Source organism: Octopus bimaculoides, chromosome 1, assembly GCF_046866305.1.
Source record: "Octopus bimaculoides isolate indiv1 chromosome 1, ASM4686630v1, whole genome shotgun sequence".
NCBI lineage: Eukaryota > Metazoa > Mollusca > Cephalopoda > Octopoda > Octopodidae > Octopus > Octopus bimaculoides.
The window spans coordinates 124,452,331-124,465,914 of record NC_142928.1 but is presented as its reverse complement, the minus strand read 5'-3'; the positions used below and the strand labels follow the sequence as shown (position 1 = coordinate 124,465,914).

Here is a 13,584-nt window from a genome sequence, read left to right as displayed (position 1 = left end):
TATATATATATATATATATATGTATATATATATATATATATATATATATATATGTAAACGCTAATCATTTTTAAAGCCTCAAATCTTGTATAATTTTATAGAGTTAATACTCATTAGAAAATTAAGATTTAAGTAAGAAAGTTCTTAAATTCGAAAGATATTCGTAATTTTTGTAAATTATTTTTCAAAAAATAATTTTCGTACAGCTTGTCAGTGATTCATACAACTAGTTTTTTCTGTTTTTTTTTGTTTTTTTTTGAAAAACAGCAACTATTCAGTGTTGCTAATAAAACATTAGACTAATATCATGTCACATTTTTGAGGAGAACCCTCATAATTATCTATTAAATCACTGTATATTATTTGTCATTTTGTCAATATTAGCTGCATATAGTAAGCTTCACATAGTCGAAAACTATTTCGCTTTTTGCAGGAAATCAGAATATCTTACTAATTCTGTATATTCAACGACAAAATAAACAAATAGTCCCGTTTTTAACTCCAAGATATATGGTCACATTTGTTATATCACTTATCCGAATTGCCACCTTTAACAAACACAAGTCATTATCACTGCGAATTAATTGTGAATTTTGTCCATTTAAAAAAAAATCCTTATACCAGTCAACTGATAAGACTCTCAGTTGAATGAGGAGCTTTGAACATGACAATACAGGTGATAAGTATTGTAACGCATACGAAGATAGTGAGGAACAGACGATCAACTATCTGCGCCACCTGCTGCCATTCCAATTTTATAACATCTCTGCGGTCTTGTTCCGCGAGACGTATTTCGTTTCGCTCTATCGTTTGATATACTTTTGTAAGGACTCTTTTGAACTGTCTCTCAAAGTCATCACTTGAGTGTGTGGGCGACGTTAAGCGACTTTGCAAACCGCGCAGCCGACTGAATCTGGGCGACAGAATACCGCCATTGCTGGTTTCTAGATCCCCGTGAAAGCGTGTTTCTCGAATCATCGATTGTTGCTGGCTAAGTGTGGGATTCATTTCCTAGAGAGAGATTGAGCAAAAAAAGAAAGACAAAAATACAAGAAATTAGTCATTAGCAAATACTACATGGAAAAGATAGTGTTAAACGAAGAAACAATAAAACTGAAAATTGTCTGTTGAAACAACAATGATAACGGTAGCAAAATCAACAACAATAATTTCCACAAGTAATCAACATTAGTCGCTACCACACCAGTAGCAACAGTAGCAACAGTAGCAACAAGCAAAATAACAACAACTGCAATATATATATATATATATATAATTTCAATAATATTGGTTTGTGTAACAGCAACACAGGTACAAAAGAAAACAGTTGCAGTAGTACAAATCTACCATTAAGAACAACAGCATCAACTGCAGAATAAGCACTGTAACAAAGCTAATAATAATAATAATAATAATAATAATACAAATATAACTCCGGTGCGGGGAAAATAAATATAAAAATAAATGGTTGCAGTAATTACAACAATAACAACAAAAACAACAGCAGCAGCAGCAACAACAACAACAACACGAACAATTATGGCAGCAGCAGCACCAGCTGATGCAGCAACAACAACAACAACAGTAACAATAGAATCAACAGAACGGCAGCAGCATGTAGTAGCAGGAGCAAGAGCCGTAAAAGACACAAATGAAAACCTGGAGAATAAGTTTCAGTAAAAAGATTAAATAAAATGAAAATAACGAAACAACAGCGACAACAACAACAACAACAACAACAACAACAACATTGTGATTTTGAAATGAGATACCGTAAAAAATATATATAATTTAGGAATCAAGTCAGAGTTGAAAGAAAAAGTGGGTACAACATTAACAGCAACGAAAAGAATATTTGCATTAGCAAAACCAACAAAATACAACAAAATACGACAAAATTAACAAGATAAGTACAAAACAACAGATATACAGATAGCATCTACAGAAAGACAATAGTTGAATTTGATAGAAAACCTTCGAAAATCAATAGAAATACACAAACACGCGTACACACCTTTGCGCACGCAAACACACACATGTACACACTTACACACTCATGCTTGTACACATACAAACAGTGTGTCTAGAAGAAAATCTAAGCCACCTAACGTCAGGAATTCAGCAAATTCTTAGTCTTTTGTTAAAGAACAAAGGCTAACATTGTTTCGGTGGGGAAGCTTGTTCATCAACGGGTACAATATATGTAGAACACAAAAAAGCAGTTTCACTTGTCAAAGGCTGCTTTAATCAACAGCAACAACACTATGAACACTATTCCTTACCACGTGCCAATAATATAAACAGTAGCAAATACAACAATTACTACTACTTTTTACTCGTACTTCTGCCGCTGCTGCTGCTGCTTCTACTACTACTACTACTACTACTACTACTACTACTACTACTACTACTACTACTACTACTACTACTACCACCACCACCACCACCACCACTACTACTACTACTACTACACGTCGTCGTCGTAGCATAAGGTCACCATCATTTTGTGAGAGGTGAAACTGGAACTAGTCAATGACACCAACTTACACTCAACCCGGTAGGACGAAACACAAACATAACCCCTGCAACATTTGAACTGAAAACCTCTCCACTATGTAGAATAGTTATGTTGATGATTAAAAAAGAGTTATGTTAATAGCAATGACTGTTTATTACGCCGATGCCTATGAACGTGGTAACAATGATGGTGTTGGTGAAGATGGTTAAGACGACGACGTTGATGATGATCATCATCCTCATCATCACCATGGTGATGATTACTAATTTCAGCACATACTACATACATTTTGAAAGATTATAATCGATTAAATCGATTACAGTAATTCACTGGAACTAAATTTACCACTTCACTTGTCACCAATGTGATGGTAAAACTGAGCCTGTCTAGTTTTGAAATCCTAATGTAAAAGAGTACATTTAAATCTTGCCTACCACTCTACTAAATCTGCCGATACAATACTGAAATAATAGTAGTAGTTCTTTCTACTATAGGCACAAGGCCTGAAATTTGTGGGAGGAGGACTAGTCGATCACATCGACCTCAGTGTTCAACTGGTATTAACATCGATCTCGAAATGATGAAGGGCAAAGTCGACTTCGACAGAATTTGAACTCATAACACGAAGACGGACTAAATGCCGCTAAGCACTATGCCTAGCGTGCAAAGGATTCTGCTAGCATTCCACTTTTGAAATAATCTTTTCTACTAAAAGCACAAGGCCTGAATTTGGGGGGAGCGGTCTAGCTAATTACATCGACCGCAGGGTTTCATTGGTACTTTATTTATCGACCCCGAAAGGATGAAAGGCAAAGTCGACTTCGGTGGTATTTGAACTCAGAACGTAAAGACAAACGAAATGCTACTAGGCATTTTGCCCGGCATGCTAACGATTCTGCTAGGTCACCGCCTTAAGGGACTACAGCGTATGGCTGTTACTAAATTTCATCTTGCATGAAATGCTGAACGGCAAAAATCTAGTTTGGTAAGTTTCGAACCTAAAATATAAACAGACGTAAGAAAATACTGCAAAAGAATTTAATCTGAAACACTACCATTGATATTTTTATCAAACAAATGACATTGTTTGCTACAATGATCTGGTATTTTTCCAATACGAAAAGTAATTGTTGTAACGATAGATTTTAGTATACAATCATTTTATTCCTTTCACTTAAACATATGGCCAAACATTAAATTGTTTAAAAGGAGTAGCTACATTCGACTGCAATGACTGACTTCTAAAATTAGTGTAATGTTATAGACTATAGAGTATTGTAAACTCAAATCTTCCGTGACCAGTGTTTTACTGGTTAAATAGATAACCGGTTTAATAGATCTCTCAATAGAATGAGGAAAAAAAAAAAATTTCTCCGGAAATTTAAACTGATATCATATACACATATTTCAATAATATCGCTCTCTAAGATTTCTGTCTACCTCTCTCATATGCCAGGTAGTACACTCCTCCTCCTCCTCCTACTACTACTACTACTACCCATTGTTTCCTTACACGTTATTTGTAACAATTATATCAATAATAATCTTTTCTACTAAAGACACAAAGCCCGAAATTTTGGGGGAGGAGGCCAGTCGATTAGATCTACTCCAGTACGCAACTGGTACTTAATTTATCATCTTGGGTTCAATTCTTGCTATTCACATTTCTAATCCTAGTGTAATAAAACGAATAATATAAAAATACATATATAATTACCGACACTTCATCTCTGGTCTTTGACAAGGAACCAGTGTCGCTGACTCCAATTAACATCTTCTATGCCTGACCGTCTACCTAACCTGAATGGTGGCTATAAATGTCATACTACCCCTACTCACTAACTAAATCCTTAATGTATTTCCACCCTTTTAACAATCATTATTGCTTATGTTTTATTTTTCACCATTTCGTGGTCAGATACAGCTGACCGATAGGCGTGTCCCCACTGTGTTTTCTTACATTGAGTGTTCCCACATTCATTGAGTGTTCTTACATTGCTCTGAAATTCTATGTATCATGTGACGAACCCAGTTTTTAGAAATTATATAATGTACTCATCCATCTATTAAAAATACATAAGAAACAGTTGTAATGAATTGACATTTATCCATCGTCTGTTATTATTCACGTGTACCCTTAACGTAGTTCTCGGGGATATTCAGCGTGACACAGTGTGTGACAAGGCTGGCCCATTGAATTACAGGCACAACAGAAACAGGAAGTAAGAGTGAGAGAAAGTTGTGGTGAAAGAGTACAGCAGGGTTCGCCACCATCCCCTGCCGGAGCCTCGTGGAGCTTTAGGTGTTTTCGCGCAATAAACACAATGCCCGGTATGGGAATCGAAACCGCGATCCAACGGCCGCGAGTCCAGTGCCCTAACCACTGTGCCTTTATATATATATATATATATATATATATATATATATATATATATATATATATATATATATATATATATATGTGTGTGGGGGGGGGGGTGAGGTTGGACATATTTTGCTATTTTACATATTTTGAGTTTGAATTACGGAAAAATATGGATAAGTACTGTTTTTTACTTTGCTAAAGATTTTCTACTATTTGAAAATAATATGTATTCTTGTTTTTTATATTATTCATTTGGTTCTTTATAGATTATTTTTAATAGATAACTTATTTAACACTAAATTATTTAGAAGTTATAGTTTCATTTCAACATAATATTAGAACTTTGATTTGAATAGTGTTGATATATTTTCGATTATTTTTGATTAATAATATTTGATTAATAATTAATCTTTATTGTTTATAATATCGTTAAAGATTTTTTTAAAATTAAAACTTTGTATATATATATAAAGTCTAATCTTTTATTCTTATTAATAATTTTTTCTTTCCTAATTTTTTTCATTCATAATTTTTCCATTCATAATGTTTTCATTCATATTTTTATTATTACGTTTGTAGAAATAAATAATCTTGTATGTTTCTATTATTCAATTGATTTTTAATTATAATCAAATAAACGTCTTTAGCTTTAAATAGTATAGCTTTAACTATTACACCGGTTAAATATGTACTAATTTTATCTTCATTATTATTTTAAACTTAAACTTCGTTCAAATTGTATTTAAAACAATGATAATTTAAAACAATGATAATTTATGTAAGATGTTTTTTGTATATAATATACATGTTATTATAATGGATGAAGGGATGATTATTGAATGGTTATTATTTTGATATTATGATATTTTTTAAATAATTTTTCTATCTTTATATAATAAGTATTTCATATTAATTCATTTGGTACTTATTGTTGGCTGAGATAGATATATATATATCTAATTATTGTTCTACTTACGATCTGACGATTAGCTATATTTTTGAATAGAATTTATTTTCGATAATTTCAATTGATTTTAATCGATTTAAATTTCCTTTCTATTTGAAAATTAGTTATGAAACACGTGTAATCTTTTTATTATATTTATCTTATGATATTTACTTTACTTTATATTATACCCATTTATTGTGCTTTTAATTATTAATTTTTCTATATGTGATAGTGGATTTTCTTCGATGAGTTCTTGAAACTTGGTTATTTTCCCTAAAACTATATATTTTATCTATAAAGCTCAATTTAATTTTAATTTTTTATAAATTGATTTTAATTGAGTTATTACCTGTAATTTTGGATTTTGTCCCTAATATTATTATTATTATTATTATTATTATTATTATTATTATTATTATTATATATATATATATATATATATATATATATATATATATATATATATATATATATATATATATATATATATATATATATATATATATATATATATATATATACATATATATACATATATATATATATATATATAATATATATGCTTTAAGTTCGTTTACGGGACACATTTTGAATATGCTCCTATTCTACTATGCCAGGATATAATAGCATATAATAGAACAAAGGAAGAACACAAAAGCTACACACCATTATATCACAAAAAAAATAAATCTCCCGAAGAAAGTATCATTTGTCAACTCTGACAATGAACTTCACCATCTGAATAATTTTACTGGCTGTACTTTGCTGACCTGACTACTTCTGGAAGGGCCTTCTGGAAGGGCCTTCTGGAAGGGCCTTCTGGGAATAAGATCAAACAAAAGAACCATACTACCCATTCTTACATCTGCATACTCATATAGCAAAATATGTCCAACATCACAACGCACATACATCCCTCTCGTTATAACTACCATTCCTTCCTTTCTTTCCATCAACTTCTTCCACCTCTCCCCACAAAATAAACACACAAATGTCCATATACCCCAATCAACCTTCTCATTGGTTCAAATTGGTAAACAACCCCCAGTTAAATATCCATTAATGCTATTTCGCCCGAAGATCTACGCGATGTCCATGGATACTACGGGCTACACTGACATCATCCCAGTAATCCGGATTATGATCTTAACGAACACGTGATTTGTGGAAACGTGCGTAGCGATGCATTAAAATATAAATCCTATCCTTGGATAGGATTATTATAATTATTACTATGTATGTATGTATCTATACACACACACACATGTATATATATATATAGAAATATATATATATATATATATATATATATATATATATATATATATATATATATATATATATATATATATATATATATATATATATATATATATATATATATATATGAATGTATATATCTATGTATTTATGTATGTATTCACATCTTACGGAGTCATACAAATAGAGGTATAAAAACTTAACGCATTTATCATAGTCCATTCTCTCTTGAGTAACTTTCGGATTAAATGTATTCATTATAGTATTGTTGGATGACAGTATCATTATTAGATGACAATATATACATCCATATATACATATATACATCTCAGGCCTTGTGTCACTTTGTAGTTTCCGGCGATTTAATGTGATTACATGACACACTCATTCTCATATACTGCGTTGTATTCATCCTCCTGTTTGTTCTGCTGAAACTACATACATACATACATACGTATGTATATATATATATATATATATATATATATATATATATATATATATATATATATATATATATATATATATATATATATATATATCATATTATATTATATTTGATATGTGTGTGTGTATATATATGTGTCTGCGTGTGATTTTTCTTAAAAATATTTTTCATCTTCTTAAAATTAGCAATCATAACATTTTGTTTTCTTTCTTAATTTGTGTAAATATATATTTAGATATACACACATAATGTATTCATATTTTATGATTAAAATCTTTTCTCCCATGAATGTACCAATATTTTATGTATTATCATCACTGTGCAAATATCATGATATTAACTAATTATTCGACTTAATAATATGTTCATCAGCGTATCATTCTATTATAAATTATATTTCTTTATATCAGATTGGAACGAAAGTCCGAAGCATTTCAAGATGAGTATGAAAGAAATATTTCGTTAGCTTTATTTAATCATGATAATATTTTCCCTTATAATTGATAACATAATTCCATCTATTTGATGAATTTCTGATCTCTCGAGCGTAAGGTATCAGGTATCGAAGCAAAGAAACACTGAATATAATTTATATAATTTGTAACCTCTTCACATTTGGTAAATTTTTGCCTCCAAATAATGTTGTGGTGATCTACAAAAGAATAAAAAAATTGTTTTGAGATAGAGTAAGTTAAGAAGAATGACGCAAAACTTCCATGCTGAATGCTATAATCCTTTCTTGGTCGATAGGTGGTCTTTTATTATTGTGTAGCAACACCTGGTTACGAGTGGTCAATGATGACTTTTTTTTCGGCAAAACTTTGTGCAATGATTTCATCAATGACAATTTCTCTCTCTATTAACTGTTTTGGTCTAATACTTTATGATAGACGGCCCCCTTCATATTCATTGAAACACTGACCACAACATTTTTCAGCTGTAGTACTTGTTTGGGGTGGAATCTCTGGTATATGATTATAGTGAACTCACTTTTCATCAATTGTGCTGATTCTACCCAGGAAAGAATAAGTAGCAATTCCAGCTTTCAAGAACGAGAAGAGAGGATCTTATTGATTACGATGAAAAGTAATCTGATGATGCGAGAATCATTAACCAAATCTATCTCCTTTTTCTAATTCAAGAAGTTTTATGCTCAAAGTGTGACTTGAATTGAACTGTTTTACTAATTCTCACGCACTTTGCATTGGATTTTTCTCAGCTCCGGTTTTCAGAAATGAATCGTCTAGTTCGAGGGGAGTCTGCGAGAGATAAAAAAATTCCTGTGTGAAACTATGTTGATATATTCGCAGAGTGAAAGCTTCATGTCCATAGACAGAACGACTATTTCTTAATAATTGCATTGATGAAGAGTCCTTAGAATTCATGCAGAATATAGTGTCTGATGTAGGTCTGATCTAAACGAGCTTAACCTCTATGGTATAAAGTTATCTGCAAAGAAAGAAAAAAATAACGTTAAACTGTAAAAGTTAATGCTTATTAGGTATTGAAAAATGTACCCGCTGAGTGATACAGTCCAAGGTGCGATATTATTTTCTTCCCAACTAACATATTCATGGCCAAAAAGTATTTAGTTTTAAAGAAAATGTTCGTTGCATTTATGTGTTTCACAGTAATATTATTAATTCTCTAACTCTTCATGAGCAAGAAACATTATTCTATCGAAACATAAGCAGATAGAGAAAATAATTTATGAACATGGAGTCAAAAGACTTGTGTCACATATCGCTGCCCATATATATATATATATATATATATATATATATATATATATATATATATATATATATATATACACATGGGTGTGTGTGTGATCATACATCATCTCGAAGATGTAGGGAAGGTGATGCAAAAGTGCCGCTATGCATATCGCCCGGTGTGCTAATGAACTAGACGAGTTCAAATTCGTCGGAGCCCTCTTCGCTGCTCTCAGTGTAATCGGACATGTGCCTCCGGAATCCGCCTTTTCAGCCACGACACGAGAGGACCAAAGACGACGTTGTCATCTGTCAAGATGGACTGCGTTAAGGTAGTAAGCATATATACACACACACACACATATATATATATATATATATATATATATATATATATATATATATATATATATATATATATATATATATATATATATATATATATATATATATATATATATATATATATATAAGGGAGAATATACAAATAATAACAACAGACGAGGACAGGTGGTGTAAATAACAAAAGTATATATTAGTATGACGCTCGGGAATACGGAAAGTCTTTGACGTTTCGAGCTACGCTCTTCAACAGAAAGAATACAGAGACAAGTAGAAAAACACGGAGAAAAAAAATTGAATAGTGTTCAGTCAACGGTCAATCATATATATATATATATATATATATATATATATATATATATATATATATATATATATATATATATACATATGTGTGTGTGTGTGTGTGTGTGTGTGTGTGTGTGTGTGTGTGTATACATATATATATATATATATATATATATATATATATATATATATATATATATAAATATCTATGTACGTATATAAAAAAAAGTAAGGTATCATACGGATAGAAATATAAGAAAAATAACAGTTGGAAATGCACTGAGGATAGTTAAAATATTGTTTATTAACAATATATTTTAAGCTTTACCCGGTTTCACAGTTTACACAGATTTTCAAAAGGTTCTAAGAGAAACGTAGTTTATGTTGCAGCTGTCTTGCTTCTGACTAGTGTTTCAAGATTGCCCTATTTTTATAGGGAGTTCATGGCTCAAATTAGTATATGTTTTGAATATGATTTGAGTAGTAGAGGATAGTCACATGAGTAGTTTTAGAAATGTTTGTAGATTTCCCGCTACGCCTGTGCATTTGTATCAATTGACAATGCTTGGTGTCGTAAGTTAAGGCTGACGCGGTTGACTGCACATGTCCAAACAATCAATGCTCTAAATATTTTCTTTCAAGTGTTTGTAGAGAATAAACACATGATTAAGTTTATAATCTTATGTACGTTTCCGGCTACGTTCATATGTTAATATCACGTGACAGTATATTCTGTGCCTAAAAGAAGGCCGACACAGTTTAGTTATAACCAAGGCCTTCTAAATTTAATCTGTTTGGTGCGGGAGTAGACAGGAACCGTTTGTATGTAGTCCAGTAGCTAAGCATTTAGGTCGTTAGCTGTGTAGGTTCCTCATGATAAGTGTCAGAATTAATTTGTGCATGTACTCTGTTAAAGATTGTTAAGTCTTGGTTTAAATTTTTGTATGACAGTATTTTCTTTGAAATCCGTGTTTCATCTGAAGTATTCTCTGAACATAGGTAGACCGGGAAAACCTGGAATTTGTGGGACAAGCTTTATATATGTATATGTATATATGCATATATATCTATATATATACATGCATCGCCACTACCCTCCACGAAAACAATTTAATTTGTGTTTGTGGGAAGAACCATTTTAACGATGCGTACTGCCTTAATTCTTCGAAACGCCGGAGTTTTAATGGTGGTAGCTGATGAAGGGGATGTTTCTATGTGGCCTGCTTGTTTGTTGCACCTTGTTTACCATTTTTGTCCTTGTTCTTTTGCCACGTCATGTACCCAGTTATGTATCTATATGTACATGTGGATGAACGTATATACATACATGTACATATATATGCATATACTCATATATTGTTTGTATCACGACAGAACGCACGCGTTACCTTTATACAGTAAGATTTTAACTATTTTTCTAACGTGACTCTCTCTATTTCTATCTCCCCCTCTCATTCTTCCCTCTACTGTTCTTCGCCTCTACCTGTCACTACTTCTCTCTCTCTATATATATATATCTCTTGTTACTCTTCCTTCGCCTCTCACCGTTACTACTACTATCTCTCTCTCTTTCTACCTCTCGTTGCTCACTTTTATTCTACTTCCTCCCCTCCTTTCCCTCTGCTACTCTTTCTCTTCATACAGCCTTGGTAACGTGTGTGCGGCTGCTATTTCTTTTCGTTCTTGGAATCACCAAGATCGCACGTACTTTTTGCCCCTCCTGTACGTGCTTCACATCGTTCGAGACATACACACTTCACGTCTGGCTGTACAGCCTTTTTGTTTGTTTATTTCACCGTTTCGTTTTCCTGTCTTGTTTTCCGTCCGATACTACCCTCCACGAAAACAATTTAATTTGTGTTCGTGGGAAGAACCATTTTAACGATGCGTACTGCCTTAATTCTTCGAAACGCCGGAGTTTTAATGGTGGCAGCTGATGAAGGGGATGTTTCTATGTGGCCTGCTTGTTTGTTGCACCTTGTTTACCATTTTTGTCCTTGTTCTTGTGCCACGTCATGTACCCAGTTATGTATCCATATGTACATGTGGATGAACGTATATACATACATGTACATATATATGCATATACTTATATATTGTTTGTATATATATATATATATATATATATATATATATATATATATATATATATATATATGTGTATATATATATATATATATATACATATGCAAGTATATATATATATATGCATATATACATATATAAAGCTCTTCCCACAAATTCCGGGTTATACACACACACACACACACACACACACACACACACACACGCACACACATATATAGATATATATGCATATTTTTTTGTACGTATGTGCATATTTGTGTTGATATGTACGCATAAGTATCTCCCTTTCTACGTATAAATTTATTTTTGCATATGGCTCTGTGTGTTTGAGTAAGTGTTCTTATGGATGTATATATGTATTCGTTTGCGTATATTTGTATATGTGCATGCGCTTGGATATATGTAGGTATTTGTGTGCGCAGGTATAAGTGTGTATGGATAGAGATATATCTGTATCACCCGTAATTTGGTTTTTTTTTTTTCATTTAATTAAACCTTAGCTGTTTAATTTGGTATAGTTCGCAATTGTCCTGTCGAATCTCTGATTAATTTGCCACTACTAATGTCTGTGCAAATATATTTCGGAGGATATATGTGGGTGTATGTACATATATATATATATATATATATATATATATATATATATATATATATATATATATATATGTATATGTTATATATGTTATATTTCTGCTGTTTTTAAATAAAGCATATTACTCTACCTCTGGTATTTGAGTACTCTTTTTTCCACCTCGTTGCACATTTCATGTGCTTACTCCGGTATATATATATATATATATATATATATATAAATATGTATATATATATGTATGTATGTACTTGTATATGTGTGTGTGTATCTGTGTGTTTGTGTAGGTACATATATATATACACACACACACATACACACGCACACACACACACGCACACACACACATATATATATATATATATATGTGTGTGTGTATGTGTGTGTGTGTGTGTGCATTTGTGTATGTATCTGTGTATGTATGTATATGTGTATGTATATGTGTGTGCATGTATGTACATATGTATGCATGTGTGTATGTATGTCTGTTTGTATGTATGTACGTATAGACCTATCTGTATGTATGTACTGATATACATATACGATCGCGTGCGAGTTTGTGAGTGTGTGTGCGTGTATGAATTTATATATATATGTGCGTATGCATGTAGACACACACACACACACTCACACACACACACACACACACACACACACACACACATATATATATATATACATGCTGTGTTGGTCCGTGGGTGTGTGCGTATTTGAGAGTGTGTTTGCGTATGTGTGTGCATGTTTGTATATATGCGAGTGCGTGTATTTGTGGGTCGGTGTGTGAGTATGCCTATGTGTCTGCGTCTCCATGAGTGCATATATATGTGTGTGTACACTTGTGTACATTTCTGTATGTATGTTCGGCTTTTAGTGCCGAAACTCACTATGCTCATAGATTAGGTACCCCCACGACATACATCTTTAACATTGTCATTCTTTGACTTCGGACGATTGTCTAGTTATCTATTCAATAGATATTTTCACTTTAAGTTGTCGCAGACTAATGCTGCTGTGTAGTTAAA

The 13,584-nt window shown here is 31.9% G+C and overlaps 1 protein-coding gene across 3 annotated transcripts in view; it reads right to left on the bottom strand.

Moving 5' to 3' along the window:
• Nucleotides 1-230: 230 nt before the first annotated feature.
• LOC106881121 (neuronal acetylcholine receptor subunit alpha-10) overlaps nucleotides 231-13,584 on the bottom strand; it is a 587,572-nt gene continuing 574,218 nt past the window's right edge. For all 3 annotated transcript variants that reach the window (XM_089357333.1, XM_089357344.1, XM_089357337.1), the window contains one exon: nucleotides 231-1,011. In XM_089357333.1, the coding sequence (XP_089213459.1) occupies nucleotides 625-1,011 (387 nt within the window). In that variant the 3' untranslated portion in view covers nucleotides 231-624. The remainder of the gene's footprint in view (nucleotides 1,012-13,584) is intronic.